The sequence below is a fragment of the Fusarium musae genome, chromosome 4 (genome assembly GCF_019915245.1).
Source record: "Fusarium musae strain F31 chromosome 4, whole genome shotgun sequence".
Taxonomy (NCBI): Eukaryota; Fungi; Ascomycota; class Sordariomycetes; order Hypocreales; family Nectriaceae; genus Fusarium; species Fusarium musae.
The window spans coordinates 3,195,912-3,211,626 of record NC_058390.1 but is presented as its reverse complement, the minus strand read 5'-3'; the positions used below and the strand labels follow the sequence as shown (position 1 = coordinate 3,211,626).

General features: G+C 49.0%; 6 protein-coding genes across 6 annotated transcripts; 3 read left to right on the top strand and 3 right to left on the bottom strand.

The window, feature by feature from the left end:
* Nucleotides 1-420: 420 nt before the first annotated feature.
* Nucleotides 421-2,850, top strand: J7337_005903 (uncharacterized protein; the record flags this gene model as incomplete). The annotated part of the gene is made up of 2 exons (XM_044823575.1): nucleotides 421-2,627; nucleotides 2,682-2,850. 2 exons carry the CDS (start codon nucleotides 421-423, stop codon nucleotides 2,848-2,850), a joined length of 2,376 nt encoding a protein of 791 aa, XP_044682066.1.
* A 187-nt stretch (nucleotides 2,851-3,037) lies between these two features.
* J7337_005902 (uncharacterized protein) lies at nucleotides 3,038-3,726 on the bottom strand (the record flags this gene model as incomplete). The annotated part of the gene is made up of 2 exons (XM_044823574.1): nucleotides 3,038-3,229; nucleotides 3,280-3,726. The coding sequence occupies 2 exons, from the start codon at nucleotides 3,724-3,726 to the stop codon at nucleotides 3,038-3,040; spliced, it is 639 nt and encodes a 212-aa protein (XP_044682065.1).
* A 286-nt stretch (nucleotides 3,727-4,012) lies between these two features.
* IMP3 (Small subunit (SSU) processome component) lies at nucleotides 4,013-4,619 on the top strand (the record flags this gene model as incomplete). Its single annotated transcript, XM_044823573.1, has 2 exons — nucleotides 4,013-4,168; nucleotides 4,224-4,619. 2 exons carry the CDS (start codon nucleotides 4,013-4,015, stop codon nucleotides 4,617-4,619), a joined length of 552 nt encoding a protein of 183 aa, XP_044682064.1.
* A 754-nt stretch (nucleotides 4,620-5,373) lies between these two features.
* On the top strand, nucleotides 5,374-6,328 carry J7337_005900 (uncharacterized protein; the record flags this gene model as incomplete). The annotated part of the gene is made up of 2 exons (XM_044823572.1): nucleotides 5,374-6,112; nucleotides 6,159-6,328. The coding sequence occupies 2 exons, from the start codon at nucleotides 5,374-5,376 to the stop codon at nucleotides 6,326-6,328; spliced, it is 909 nt and encodes a 302-aa protein (XP_044682063.1).
* A 103-nt stretch (nucleotides 6,329-6,431) lies between these two features.
* On the bottom strand, nucleotides 6,432-9,524 carry J7337_005899 (uncharacterized protein; the record flags this gene model as incomplete). The annotated part of the gene is made up of 1 exon (XM_044823571.1): nucleotides 6,432-9,524. One exon carries the CDS (start codon nucleotides 9,522-9,524, stop codon nucleotides 6,432-6,434), a length of 3,093 nt encoding a protein of 1,030 aa, XP_044682062.1.
* A 4,305-nt stretch (nucleotides 9,525-13,829) lies between these two features.
* GPI11 (Glycosylphosphatidylinositol (GPI) anchor assembly protein) lies at nucleotides 13,830-14,631 on the bottom strand (the record flags this gene model as incomplete). The annotated part of the gene is made up of 2 exons (XM_044823570.1): nucleotides 13,830-14,249; nucleotides 14,302-14,631. The coding sequence occupies 2 exons, from the start codon at nucleotides 14,629-14,631 to the stop codon at nucleotides 13,830-13,832; spliced, it is 750 nt and encodes a 249-aa protein (XP_044682061.1).
* Between the last annotated feature and the right edge of the window lie 1,084 nt (nucleotides 14,632-15,715).

The following is a 15,715-nucleotide window of genomic DNA, read 5'->3' as shown; positions in this document are numbered from 1 at the left end:
AAAACTTAAAATGTTTACATACACAATGACCAAGGGGGGTCAAACTTTCATGAATCGGAAAAGTTTGGGCCTGCCTGGCTACTATAATCAATCTTCCATTAAGCGAAGCCAATGATCTCAGAAAAATAACAAGAGATGCTCTTACGAAGAGTATGCCATTGATAACGTAGGTGTTTGAGGTGGGGATATATTTCAATGTCTTTAAATATCGGATAAATATCGGTGACTGATATTCCGCCTTCAACTCCAAAATCTCAGTGTCGCGATCGGATTTTGAGCTTCCCAATTGCCGAGTCCATTCCCGCTACCTTTTGTGAATGTGCCGTTTCAAACATGCTTTTGTAAGGATTAGTTAAAATCGTCGGTAATGGGCAACGGCTAACCTCGTTCAGACTCTCCTCCTCATAGACTGATTCCATTATGAGGGCGCATTTGGCCCGCCATGCTCGACGGGTCCTTATCCAACAAGTCCGATCCCCGTCTTGCGCTGTCTATTCAGCCCCCCTTCGACGAAGATGTGCACCTAGAACAATCAATAATGGCTACTCAAGACGGTTCTTCCTCGACGGCCTGTTCGCCAAAGCTCCCCGCGAGATTCGTCAACCCGAATTCGAACCAGGATGGCAGAAGATTATGATTTGGAGGAGTCGCATGCTCGACAACTTACGGCCTCCACCTACAGAGGAGCTTGTCCAGGCATGGAAATCTTTCTTCGAAGGAAAGCTGTCTAGTCGTATGGCATTGAACGGTACACAAGCGATGCAATGCCGTCGACTCCTCGAATATCTTGTTAAAGAACACGAATTTCCAACCCAGGCCAAGATCGAGATCTGGGACATTCTGAAAGCCCTCAATGCTCTCGAGAGCCTCCGACCTCGCGAGAGAACCGAGCATCATTTAGATTTCGCCAAAACCCTTTGGTCCGCCATCAATAACCCGAAGCTGCAGACGCCGAACTGGGTGACTAGTGGTACACTATGGTCACAGTACCTCACTGTGCTATGCACCTTTGGCGGATCGAAAGAAGCTCTCGAGATTGCCTACGCAAAATGGAACGATGTGATAGAATTCTGCAAGAAGAAGACGAAAAATCCGATATTATCTTTAGCGGAGGGACTTGCCAGGGACGGCCGTGAAGAGGACCTTGTCGAGCTGATCAACTATGCCGAGAAGAACGGATACCCCTTTGACAAGCACCTTCAGCGAGTGCTGGTCACTTATTTTGCCCAGAACAACCGAGTCCCCGAGACAAAGCAATGGTTCGAGAAACCACTCTTATCGGGAAGTCCTTCAAACAAGATTATCCCCCTGGTTGCTTCTTTCGCTGCCCGCAACAACCTGCAAGAATGGGCGATTCCCTTTTTCATTGAGATCGGTAACCAGCTCAACGAGAAGCCGGAGCAACATTACTGGGATAGCCTGTTGCAGGCGATTCTCATAATTGGTAGAGGCTTACCAGAGGTGGAAAAGATGATAGCCCACATGGACAGTTCTCAGGAAGCTATCAAGACCACCACAGCCACTATTAACAGCCTTCTCCGAGCTGCTATGGGACTGAACGACTCTTTACTAACTGAGGAGATTCTCTCGCTTGCTACAGACAGGGGTCTCCCGCTGGATGGCGAATCTCACCTTATCCTCATGGAGATGCGACTTCATGCAGGCTATCTACCGGGAGTTCATGCAGCATACAAGAAAGTCACACACCACGAGCCCTGGCACGTTCAACCTGATCTTTGGTGGGATTTCGGTCGACTTGTAAACGAGTATATGATGACCCTCACGACACAATCGACACCAAATTTCAAGGTCATCGGAGAGATTGTCGAGATGTGTGAGGAGAACCAGGTACTCCTTGAGCCAGAGACAGTCGCTTCGCTGTGTATCCGATTCTTGGAGAACGAGCAGCACTACGAAGTTATGGACATATTATCCGTCCACTCGTTCCAATTCAGTGCAGCGGAGCGAGAGGTCATTCAAGATGCATTCACCCAATTCTGTGTGAATCGCGAAACTAGCACTTCACGAGCATGGAACGGGTATCAGATTTTACGGCAGTTCTTCCAGGATCTTAGCTTTGAGCACCGTGTACAGCTGATGGAGGCCTTTTTTGAGCGAAAACGTCCAGATATGGCATCCCATGTCTTTGGCCACATGCGACAGCACCGAAATAGCGATTACCACCCCAAGCGTGAGACATATATATCATGTTTTGAGGGTTTATCACGATGTCCAGATGAGGAGCCTCTGGACATCGTCCACAACATGCTCAAGATGGATACAACAGTTGAGCCCAACACCCAACTCTATACCTCTCTCCTATTAGCTCATGCGGCTTGCGGGAAGACTACCCAGGCAATGGACTTTTGGCAAGCGATCACAGCCTCCCAAGAAGGGCCTTCCTATGCCAGTTTAGAAGCTGTGTTCTGGGCTCTTGAGCGTACGCCGAATGGTGCAAGTCAAGCACACATCATCTGGAAGCGGATAAAGAGCATGGATATTGATGTGCCACCAGTGGTATACAACGCATATGTTGGTGCTATTGCTGGCAGTGGAGAGGAGGCAGGGGTTAAGGATCTCATTATGCGAATGAGCTTGGCGACGGCGGGCGAGCCAGATGCAATGACGTGAGTTTCAATAATATCATCCTACTGATATAGCAAATCGCTAACAAAAACTAGACTGGGCATTGCTTTCAATGCTCTACCAGGGCAGACGCTGCAATCGAATTTCAAAAGCTGGGCCCAGGCGAGGTATCCCGAAGCATGGGCTAACCTCGAGTCCAAGGGTAAGCGACTTAACAAAGACTCGCTGTGCCAATACAAGCTGAACAGGGTAATAAGAGCTTGAGTGTATCATAAAGATTTTGCATAAAACGAAGATATGTTTGGATGCAGACATTTGTATCAATATGTTACATAGAGGTTGAGGCTGTTATACATATGACCAAAAAATAATGACCATGACATCAATCATCCCAGACAACATAAACGCCAGCGCAGAACAAGCCGTTTTCCCCTTTCTATATACGACTGGTCTACTTGTGGCGTGAGAAGAATTGGTCTCGGAGCATCTCAGGGTGAGCGTGCACGCTGGGGTAGATACCCATGCCCTGTACTCGGCGAACCATCTTGGCCACCTTGCGCTGGTTGACGGGCCGAAGGCGTGTGAGATTGGAGTGGTTGATCATTCCAGATGTTGATGTGAAGTGCTCGATGAGCGAGAAGTTCTAGGAGAAATGTCAGTGTGGGTAACAAATGGTTGGCGATTTGAACGCACCTTGTACATATCCAGAGGGCTGATTCCAAGAGCATCGATAACATCATTGTTCCGCACAGTCTTCTTCCTCCACTTCTGCATCTCGACGGGACTCAAATCGTGCGGCGAGTACACGTCACCAGCCTCCCATCGTCTGGGCATCTGCTTGAGGAAATCGTTTGACATCTTCTGGTTCTTGAGAAACTCCATCTGCGCCGTCTTCTCCATAGTGTACGAGTTTGTCCGCGTCTTGAATCTCTCTAGGAGCCTCGCAGCAGCATCTCCTCGAGCTCCTCGACCAACTGGTCCCTTGCTGTTGCTGGCATTTAGACTAGCAAGACGGCTGGCGTGTCCACCGGAGGGGGGTTGTCGGCCGGGAGCTGCAGTAGTTGCTGTGGTGGAAAATGGACGGATGACGCTGCGCGCAATAGTTGAGGCCGTCGAGGCCGTCGGTAGTTGAGGAGGCATCTTGGGCGGTCGCAATTGAAGCCGTCGGTCGAATTGGCGGTTTGCGAGGCTCTAGAGCTGGTTTTGGTGATGTTCGACCGTTGGAGGTTTTTCGACCAAGCGGAATGCGGCGGGGCAGATTCCGCGACTCCACCCAGATTTTATCGTTTTCTCATCCAACCTTAAACTTTTTATATCGCGGGACAGCAACGATTACCTCTACCAACAACTGCGCCGACACATAAAAAAACCATTAAGCGAGGAATACGGAGTGTTTAGTACTTGGAGGTGAACAACTACCGTGATCATGGTGCGAAAACTCAAGCATCACGAGCAGAAGCTCCTCCGAAAGACAGACTTCATCACATACAAATCCGACAATGGCCATCGCGACAAGGCCGTCATGCGACGTTATATGATCCAGAAGCCCGAGGACTATCACAAGTATAACCGTCTTTGTGGCGTAAGTCTATGTCACTTCAATCTCAGGCGTAGATTCATGGTACTAACAATCACAGTCTCTGCGCCAACTCGCCCATCGCCTTTCCCTCCTCCCTCCCGAGAACGCAACACGCCGCAAGCACGAAGAACTTCTCCTCAATAAGCTTTACGACATGGGTGTCCTTTCCAGCGCCTCTAAGCTCTCCGCTGTCGAGAACAGTGTTACTGTTAGCGCATTTGCGCGCCGTCGCTTGCCTGTGCTGATGACAAGACTGCGCATGGCTGAGACCGTGCAAGCGGCTACGAAGATGATTGAGCAGGGTCATGTGCGCGTGGGTACAGAGACAGTTACGGATCCTGCGTACTTGGTCACAAGAGGCATGGAGGACTTTGTGACATGGACTGTGGGCAGCAAGATCAAGAGGAACATCATGAAGTACCGCGATCAGCTGGACGATTTCGAATTGCTATGATGTGGCTATTTGGATGGCACAAGGTGGAAAGGGGAGGGAAGGAAAATGTATGGGCAATTGGGAGTTTGGGCGTCTTTGTATGTGTTCTTCTTTGGAGGATTCCGCCATGATGGTTCAAAAGTTCGAGAATGGCTCTATCTGCGATAATAGATTCTTGGTCAAATCTCGACAAAGTTTTTACGTTGCATGGGACGTGCAAGTATGGCAGATGATATGAGCGGCTCCTGTTTGGTGTCCAGGCAATGTTCTCCGTGTTTCTGCCTTGACACCCCCTTGGACCAACCAAAATCTTACATGGATGGCGTCATGAACGGCACGAGGGCAAGCCCTGAGCCATTGTTCAAAGATCTTCTGAGACAAGAATAATTGTGTTGGGCAGCTCAAATCCCAAATAGAGGTTGATCATGATGGTTCGGTATAAGATAAGCCAGGACCATAATTCTGTCTAGGAGAGGCATGTTTCCAGGATCAGCATCTGCAAAAGTACCCCCACACTCTGCAGAAACAATATCATGCTACACCACACACATAATTTATATGCTAAGAACGATACAGTGACAATCATGGTTGCTCTGTTGGGCGCCTTCGGCCCCGCTCGGCTCCGTATCCGGGAGGCGGAGAACTTACAAAATGAGCCGATAAGTCAAAGGTCCCCCATCCTACTCTATATAAAGCAATCCTTCTTCCTTATATAGCACCCGCATACGCATTTTCACGATCCCCGTGCTTAGATAGTTGTGACTCATTGCCCATCATGGCAGTTCTTTCAACCCTCAAGGAGCTCGTGGAGTGCCTCACTGGCCCCTATCTTTTCATGGGAATCGCTATGCGTTTCCTTCCCGGCACCCTTCTCGAGGTTATCAGGAACAAGGACTTCCGAACTTTGTTCTCGCCATCCCGCTTCAAGGATGTTTGGTTCGGCAACTTCTGGGCTTTCATCGGACCGCAGGTAAAAGCCAACGCTGAGAACCGTGTCATTCCATTACTCGAAGGTCGTGTGAGAAATGGACATATGGGAGACGAAGTTGTTGGAGAGCCCATCGACGGTGTCGTTCTTGAGATCGGTGCGGGGACCGGAATGTGGGCGGATGTGTTTGCCAAAGTCAACGTTGGAGTGAACAACCAAGGAGACGCGGATGGAGAATTGAGGCGAAGAAAAGGAGGCAACGGTTTGACTCGCGTATATGGCATTGAGCCAAATCCCAAGTCTGCGGCAACTCTGCGACGACGAGTGAAGGAGATTGGCCTCGATGATATCTATGAGGTCGTCCCAGTGGGCATTGAATCCATCAACGATCCAGAGGCTTGGGATGGGCGCATTGAGCCAGAAAGTGTCGATTGCATCGTCACAATTTTGTGTCTCTGCAGTATTCCTGAGCCTGACAAGAACATCAAGCTTCTGTATCAGAGTCTCAAAAAAGGGGGCCGATGGTATGCCTATGAGCATGTGCGCATCAATGAGAACAGGGGCGTCCTCTTGCGTGCCTATCAATGTGAGTCAGTCATCCAGCCCCAAAAAGCAATTGCTGATAACGATAGGGGTTACTGGTCTTGTGTGGTCACAAGTCATGGGGTCGTGCCGCATTTGCCGATCGACAGGGAAATCGTTAAGAGAAGCCGGACCATGGGAGAAGATTGACCTAGCACAGCCTGAAGGAGAGGCAAGATTTGGCATTCTTCCCCATGTTGTTGGAACATTAACCAAATAAACGGGTGTCCATAGTATTTCACGATTTACCGGAACCATGTCGCGGCTGGGAGTCAAAATATGAGTTATGCATTATGGGTATCAAATCGGTGCGCCAACGCCCGTCACAGCTCGTCATCATCATCGTCATCTGAGAGGAATATCGAGGTTCTCATACTCGACCCCTGAGCCTCCGTTTTGATCTTCTTCTCGCCCGCCATCTTGGTGTCAACGGCCTCCAGTTTTGTGGTCTCCGTCTTCACCAAAGCATGTTTGGTGTCATCCTTTTTGATGTCTTCTTGTTTCACGGTCAGCTCAGCATCCTTCTTCTCATCCTTGACCTCTTCTTTGGCGTCGATGTCGTGCTTAGTGTCCACCTGAGCAGTATCTTTTACATCATCCACCTTGATGATGCCTTCTTGTATAAGCTTCGCAGCTCTCCTCTTATAAAATGTTGCTAGACAATTTCTCCTTGCCTCTTGACTCCAACTCTCCACAACAAGTGCAAAGTCTGTTGCATTCCTGAAGCCAAACTCTCTGGCCATTTCGCAGAAATGTCGGAGCATCACTTCTTCAGGGGGATTGTACATGCTGTGTAGGCCGTCCCCTTGTTCGTCATCACTCTCCGCAAAAAGGGTACTCTGCCCATCAGCATCTCCAGATGAGTATGTCGTCATGACAGCCCGTCTCGAGAGTTGCTCCTCGACTTTGGACGTTCCAATCACCTCACTATTGTCGTGTGTATACTCGACACCCGCAGAAGTGAGGATCGCTTGGATCGCGTCGCTCTTTGGCTTTTTAGCCTTTTTGGATTCAATCATTCGTTGCTGGTTCTCTGCTGTGAGTAGAGTGGCAAGCTGACTCATACCACCATCCTCAGCATCAGTTTCTTCATTCTTCACCACCACAAGGTCCTCTCCATCCTTGGCCGCCTGCTCCATGTTGACGTCCACAAGATGCACGCCCGCCTTTGCTTCGGCTATATTTGTCTTGTTCACAATCTCCTGCAATAAGCCACTATCGTTATGGTACGTAAAGATGTTGGCAAGACCAAATATTTCACCCTTTCGATCAGTGTCCTGTTGGACACCCTTGAAGTAGCGGCGTTCAGACGATGCAGTGTAGCCAATGTTTGCTTGCTGTTGTTTGTAAATCTGACGCGCGTACACAATCTCCTCGACTGTCCCGAGCGATATAAGGCGGAAAACCTCAACATCGCGAGTTTGGCCGATGCGATAGGCTCGATCCTGGGCTTGAAGGTCATAAGACGGATTCCAGTGAGGGTCAACAATAACGACTTTATTCGCAGATGTGATGTTGAGTCCCACGCCGCCAGCTTTGGTCGAAATAAGGAACACGAACTGCGTCGGGTCGGAGTTGAATGTGTCAACAACTTCCTGGCGTTGTTCATAGCTCAGGGAGCCATCCAAATAGCTAACAGTGTAGCTCGTATTGGTGAATAGATGCTGGAGGATACGAAGAAGTCGCACGCTGTGAGAGAAGACAAGGACCTTGTCTCCGTTTGAATGCCAGAATTTGAGCAACTTCTTCAGAACTTTCCATTTTCCACAAAACTCAGGATTAACAAGATTCTTAATCCGATCCCGATTATCGTAGACATATTTCCAGTCATCAGGCAAGCAAGTTCGAAGAGTGTTTAAGTCCGACTCGTGTTTTCCCTCCAAGTCGGTGGTTTGTGGCACAAGGAGAGTAAGATGATTTGCCATCTTCTGCAGCACGATCATGCTAGGAAAAACAATGTTCTGCCAGCGTATGCCGCTAGAAAGAAGGCGATCACAGCACCATCCTCTCTTCTTGTCTCCACAGCAGGGATCAGAAAGACTGCGAAGGAGATCGATGTCCGCGCTTTCCAAAAAGTTCTCGTATGCTTCCCTCTGGAGATCTGTTAGAGGACAGAAGACGACTCGGTCGGTTTTCTTGGGTAGTTGCTTCGCTATGATGGACTTCATTCGCCGAAGGAAATACTGTGGTAGCAGATTGTGGACTAGTTTGTCAGCTGTTGTTCTTGCCAGGCTGAGCTGAGCTTTGGTTGCGTCGTGAGACTGGCCAACAGTTAGGGGCTTGGTGACTCTTTGTGTCCATTCTGCCAGAGTCCCGAAGTGTCCAGGGTTAGTCCAGTCCAGTAGTGTCCAGAGCTCTTCGTATCGGTTTTGGATCGCGGTACCAGTGAGGCCCAGGCGGCAAAGTGCATTGATCTCGTTGAGAGCCTTGGTGGTCTCTGAGTATCTGTCTTTCAGCCGGTGACATTCATCAGCAATCACTGCGTCCCATTGAACCATGTTGATTGAGCTTCGGCTGTTCTTGTATGTGTCATAAGTGGTGATCATGATTTCGACTAGCCCTGCACGGGCAGTACTCAATGCGTCGTCCTTATGGGATCCGTGGAACAGGTCAGTATGCCACCAGCCCCAACGATCTAATTCGTTCTTCCAGTTCACAATGAGAGACCCGGGGCAAATAATCAATATTCTCGGGTACCACCTATCGGGATATTGGCGAATTTGTCTTAGCCGCTTAGCGTCACGCTCGTCGCCAGTTTTGCCAAATGCAACTGTTAGAAACGCAGCAACTTGCACCGTCTTTCCAAGGCCCATGTCATCTCCCAGAATACCGCCTTCTTGGTAGACGAATTTCCTGTGCAGAAATGAAACGCCAGCAACTTGATAATCTCGAAGATACTGTGCGATCGAAGCTGGGATAAGACCTGCTGATTGGGGCAGCTCGATATCTTTGTATGGTCGTGAAGGTTTTATGCCACTGCTTTCACTGAACTTGGGTCGCTCTTCCAGCTCCCTGAGTCTTCTCGTTTCTTCGAAGTGAATCCCCGAATAATCAGGAGGCACCATAAGAGCATTATCGTGGTGAAGTTTCCTCCTGGTGTCAAACTTGCGCCGTCGCTCGATCAGATAATCAGGTAAACCTCCGAGCTCGTAATCGTCTTTGGGTGCTTCAGACTCTCCATGTACATCATCCCCTTTCTTTTTGCGAGTTGACTTTCGCCCTCCACGACGCTTCTTGGGCTTTGCAGGTAGATCTTCTTCGTCTCCAGTCCATTCTACCTTCTCCTCAATGTCAGGGTCAGGATCGTGTTTTCTTTTTCCTGCGGTTTTTGTAAAGGATGAGACGTTATTCTCAGACTCCGAAGCCGTGCCTTCATCATCAGGTATTTCTATTACATCTGGCGGTGCAGGAGGCATAACGAAGAGTGAGGTCGATGGTGAAGTACACGGTACGATGAACGCGTGGCGACGCGTTGTAGCGTCATAAGGAGCGAAAGCACGTGACTGTATTTAAGCATGTTTGCATATGTCATTCTTAAGATAGCCTCGATTGCCAAACCGCAGCCACGCTATCAACACTCAGCTTAGAGTTGCGTATGAAGGGATCAATCTCAATCGCAAAGCTAGATACGCGTACTCGCCATTCTAATTCTTGTCTTTTTGCGGACAATCAAAAATGCCCAAGCTGAAATTTTAGCTCCACCCTCGTTTCTATTTGGATCCATTGAACGAACGCACAGCCACAGCGATCGCCCTTGATGAACCCGCTCGACAATGCCAAATGATCCTGAGTCGGTAATCGTGAGTCTAGTGATCCTTTTCCCTTTCTTTCTGGGACTTGACGATGGGGCTACAGAATTCCATTGTTTACCAAAATTCCAACATCAGTGTAAGACAAGGCAAGCACTGCCAAACATAACCAAATTTGTACTCTGGTGCGACTGTTTTCATCGAATCAGTAGTTTGAGTTTGACGTGTCTTGAAAAGTGTCCGCCTATGGATAGCGCATTGTCCGTCGAGAACAGGGGACCCATGTCACACACATCTGCCGATGCAAGTCTGTACAATGGGACGAAGAGCAATCACTTGTTCACTTGAGCTTCAGCTTAATTTTCATATCGCGGAGAAAGCGTCGAGGTAACAGTAGCATTGACGTGTTAGGGAATTGTTGGATTGACGGGTATCGAATTAATTACTAAAAAGCCCAGTGCATCTTTGCATTGAGAGCCAATCCAACATGCGCCTCCATCATGTCGTGACTGAATAAAGGAAAATAAGAAACTTGAGTCGCGCCCGTGCCAGTCGTAAAATCAGCATCCAGCGCCAAGCGCGGAACACCGGCGTAAGGTATCAAAGCGAGGAAAACAATCTGCACAGCTCGTCACAGCGTCATCGACATACAGCATGCGCCCGGATTGCTCGGCAGTCATTGGTGTCTTGGCCTTGGCCGTCAGACGAGGTGTCGCATGGATAATGACAACCGATGGCTGGCCAGTCTTGGACAATTAGAAAGCGGGGCAGCCATCATTGAAGCGATCCGAGTAGCGCCGCCGAGCTGAGGAGCGAGGTGCGAAGAGGCTTAGTACTTCAGAATGATGTACAGAGCGTGGATGATACCGGGGATGTAACCTGAAGCGGAGTGTTAGTAAACTGCTGAGCAATGCGCGAAGGGACGGTCAAGGGACGATGGGTAAGCCCGAACCCGCGGAGGGGTCGGATGCGGCTGGATAATGGAGGTTGGGATGAGGAGAGACAAGAGGAACGTACCCAAGATGGTAAGGAGGATGTTGATGAAGAAGTCGGCACCGCAGCCACGCTCGAGGAAGACACCCACGGGAGGGAGGATGATGGCAAGGAGGATCTTGCAGATATCGCTATTAGAAGAGTGTTAGTAGGTATAATCTTGGTGATTGTTCAATCAACCACAACAACTCGAGTGTCTCTTCCTGAGCTACCGACAGTCGCCATGTTGCGACAGCCCTAACAGCGGATCGCTCGGGATGACGTCGCGAAGTCGAGTGTGGTTGAAGATGTCGAGCTGAGCTTACCTAGCAGTGAAAGGCATGTTGTCAGTTGTGAAGGCGAGGTATTACTCGAAAGTGTGTATGGCAGGTAGTGGTAGTGGTTGGAAGTGAGAAGATTGGATAGCTTCGTTAGACAGAGTTTGTATGAGATGTTGAAAACAGAATCTTAGTTGAGAGGGATATGGTTTGTCTTTTATACAAGGCTCCGTCACAAACGGGCGGGCCAAGAACGGGCATGGCATCACATCACTCATTACGGATACACACCCATTCAACCTCAGCAGATAGTCACTGCCAAACCAATTTCGTTCCGTAGCTTCCAACTTTCCCTGTCCAAGTAACATCAATCGTCCGCGCAACCTCAGCCCGCACCTTTTCTTTCTGGGCACTGCGTCATCGATTGACTAGGATGAGGCAAGCCACAGGGACGACGAAGAGGAACAGAGCGTGGGCCAAGCAAAATGTGTCCCTGCTTTCTCTTTCTCTCCGCCTGACCTTGTAGGCTTGTACTAGGTACATGAGTTTACAAGATTACCTAGCAGTCGGGTGAGCCCGTCAGGAGAGAAAAATACAACTGGTTACCTCACAAACACCACCAACGAATGCTACGCGGGACTGTATTATAGCATCTAAACTGAGAAAAAGAAATCAAGTACCTTGATAATTCTAGAATTTCGTATTTCTTGACAAATAATTTATGTATCAAGGTCTACCAGTATGTGCTTGATATGTTACAGTGAGCAATGGTATAGTGAGCTCGCTTTTCTTTCCATCACCCCGGCCAACTTCCATGTCACGGAACTGACAAGGTTTCTCGGGCTACGTCATGAGGCGAATGCCGCAGTGTGGCTGGGGCGAGCCTCAATCAATCGCCAACTGGACTTGATCTTAGCGAAGTGATTGACGATGTGAAGGATTCGTTAATCGCTGTGGCTGAGTTATCGCAATCCTTCATTCTCGATGCCAAATTCAAACTCGAATCTCGATATAGATCTGTGTATCATGTGCTGTGGCCACTCTGAGCCTCTCTGATATCGTAACTGGCGGTTCATGGTTCGATAATAGGAAGTTGTTAATGTTATGCAGTGTGCCTGACAAGCAAGATTACCTGACACCCAATTGTCGTAATCAGCACGTTACTGGGCGACTACCACTAAAAGATGCCGAGTCTACCGACTCCCAAGCCCTTACAACAGGGCAATTAAAAAAATGCCCTGCCTGAAAGGGAAACATGATTGTTGCTAAAATTTTCTTTGGTCATGCATGCTCTGGGAATAAGCGCCCGAGCTGGCCTGCAGGTTCTAGATTAACCTGATTTTGACGTGGCTTGTCCTGGTCTCCGCTGGCTCAGCTTGGCTCTTGGCTGGCTAATCTCATGTTTCAGAAGATTCGAGCGCACGCGTCAGTGCCAAGCATGAACTGAAGTTCCAAGCCCTCTATCACGGCCTCACCGGCACTTGCTAGGTGGAGGGCCAAGAGACGACGAGTCGCCAGTCCCATTTCGACAAGTCTGGCCCTCGCCTATAATCTCTCTCCCTCGCGGTCTGTTCAAGGAAAGCGTCACGATAAGGATGAGTCCGTCTCAAAGTCTAACTTTGGGTTATTATCTCAGAAGATGCTACGATGATATCAGCGTTAACGCATCAACAATCCGGGGTTATAGAGTTTGGCCCCAGCTGTGCCGAACATGCAGGGTTGTGGGATACGGTTTGCCCAATGACGATCAGTCCTAGAGCATTTTCGCACTGGCAACGCAAGCCGAGCATCACCGTTCTCTATCCAGTACTACGGAGTACCAGTCAATCAATGCATAGAGGCAAACTGTCGATAGGCTTTGTCAGACTATTGAACTTGGTGCCGGCATTGCAAATTAATCAGTTTTGAGACAATATCATTCTCTCATACCAGTAAGTCATGGTAACTCTTCGGCTATTGGTGCTTGTTCCACCAGTAACCTCTGAAGATGGCCTTCTGAAAGGCCATCGGCGAATCAACATGATGTCTTGACATACGTCCAATCATGTATACACCAATTACGTCTGAGCCAAGGTAACTAAAACGACTGCCAAGGGCTAGCTGATTTGGAGATATCGAGGGAAAACTAGTACTTACTTACGTATGCTGAGACTTTATCTGGTAGTATCAGCTCGATCGATTCCAAGTAGTGCCAAGCATACGGGAGGCTATCTGTGTGCCTTATAGTAAGGTAGTTAGATGAGAAACCATAAAGAATACCTTATTATTAATCAGCGACCCAGCATAATTCTTCAACCCGATGATATCAGTGTTCATCATCTAAATTCTGCAGTATGATGAGGATATGGAAGATCATGATCTTAAACATGGTATAGGGTATTTCGCTTGCACTACCTCATATCATCCCCAGACGATATGATGAACATTATGTACTCTTGAAATAGAGCAATGGAGGAAGACACGTTCGACCAATCGCACAGCATACATACGTATTTCTATCATGGCTATGAATTCGTTTCTGATCAGTGGAGCAGCGGCAAGCCAATACAGTATCGTTTTTAAGTATTCTTCGCTATGATAGTAGGCGATCTCATTATATCAATTTTTTTGCCATGGCACATGACAATGTACCCAAAGCCAGAAATATCTCTGTAAATCCCAGCCCACCTATCAAACGGGCATCTTGAGAAAATGGCTATTGTTCTTACCATGAAACAATAGCTTATTCCTCCTTGATTTCAGGAGTGACTTCCCACCGCTTTCCAAAGAAAACGGTTCCCAAGATCTGAGATCCAACGATATATCCAATGTAAGCACCGACAACAATGGTGACGGGCCACTTCTGCCACTCGCGATCCCAGTCGAGAGGAATGGGAACAGCTCCAAGCCAGGCCCCAACCACTGTTCCAACAAAGCCGCCAAATGTCTGGTCAAAAGGAGCTGATACACCCACCACAGCCTGGAGAGGCACGGGGTCGGAACCACGAACGTAGAAGACAGGATAAATCGCGAGGACGGCGATATGTGCGCAGCACAAGAATGTATGAGGAACGTGTGTAAGGAATGGCGCGCCAAAGAGGACAAGGAGGAGATGAAGAACCGGCGTCAGGATTAGAGCTAGGAGCAATGAAATAACGGCGGTCTATACCATTGACATTAGCTTGATGGCTTCCACACACAACAAATCTACTTACAGGAATAGCCTTTGCCTCCCGTCCATCCGACTTCTTCTTCTCACCAGGACGAGGCTTCTTCGAGGAGCCCGAGGATCCCGCTGGTGGAAGACTCAGTATAAGATAGACAGCCTGAATGGCAGCAACAACTGGGAGGCCAGTCTGAAGAGTCGAAACGGGATCAGCCACCAGGGCATCGAAGCGCCAGTAGAACAGGCCAGCGAGCAACAGCTGATGAGCGACTGATGCGGGCAAAGCTGCAGGAGAATTTACAAGCGGAATCGCGGGCACGGCGGCCTTGGGCGCGGGTTGTTGGGCGGCGGTCCCGCTCTTGACAAGTGTTGTCGACATGGCGACGGGGTCGACAAGTGGCATTGGCGAGAATTGTAAAAGGAGTGTGTATTGAGCAATTGCTCGAAGCTAGTCTCGTCGCGATCGCCAACAAGGTGGTTAGCTTAGGTAGCTTGAGTTGACAGGTGTAGCTGGATACCAATCACGTTTTCGGTCACATGATGATAGCTGGCCGAATGTTCGGCTCCGATTTCTCTCTCCTCCGCGCCGTTGCCTCATGGGTTCACTCACAGCAACAACAGGATGAATCCTCCGAAAGAGGCCTACTATCGGCACGGGAATAGGTGGACTAAGAATAAACCATGGGAACGAATGAACCAGAATCGGCATCGGCATCGGCGAGAGCCAGGGCAATTATGGCATGGTTATCACCATCTGGATCTCATGCGATCAAATCTGGGCTGTCCTGTCAATCTGGGCCAGAACCTAGAACGTGACTAGAAACGACATGGGCATGTGCATTTTGGGGTAAGCATGAGAGCCTCGTGAGTGGTTGAATGACCATCATATCATGGCAAACCCTGGTGTTATTCGCAATCCAGGCTCACGAATGCAACCACTTGCTCTTCGCCGTTCCCCGGAAACAGCGCAGGTCATTGCTTCATTTGGGATCCTTCAGAATCAGTCGATAACGACGAAGTGTTGACGGGAGAAACAGGGTGTTGGTAAGGGTGTACCCATTGACCAATCGCCAGCGTCACCGGTCCCCGCCGACCAAATCAGAATCGCACCACAACCGCCCTCGACGCCTTAGAAATCGTGCCATGCACCTCTGGGCTGTTGTGCTGACTGATGGTTTACCGTGAACAATGATTGGCCAGCTGTCAAAACACCCTCTAATACCCCAGGATCCAGGTCTCTACAGTGGCATGATGGTTGCCAAACCAGATGAAATCTGACCACAATGGATGTACCCGGCTGCACGGGTTCTGGGAGATCGCCGTTTGAAGGAATCCTTGACTAAATTTGTGATCTTTAGTGAAAAATGATCGGCATCGCAACTCTGTATAAGAGGATGCCATCTACCGTTCCCAAAGATAGTCTCTTCTCTCATCATCATCAGCAGCATCTAAAGCATCAACAG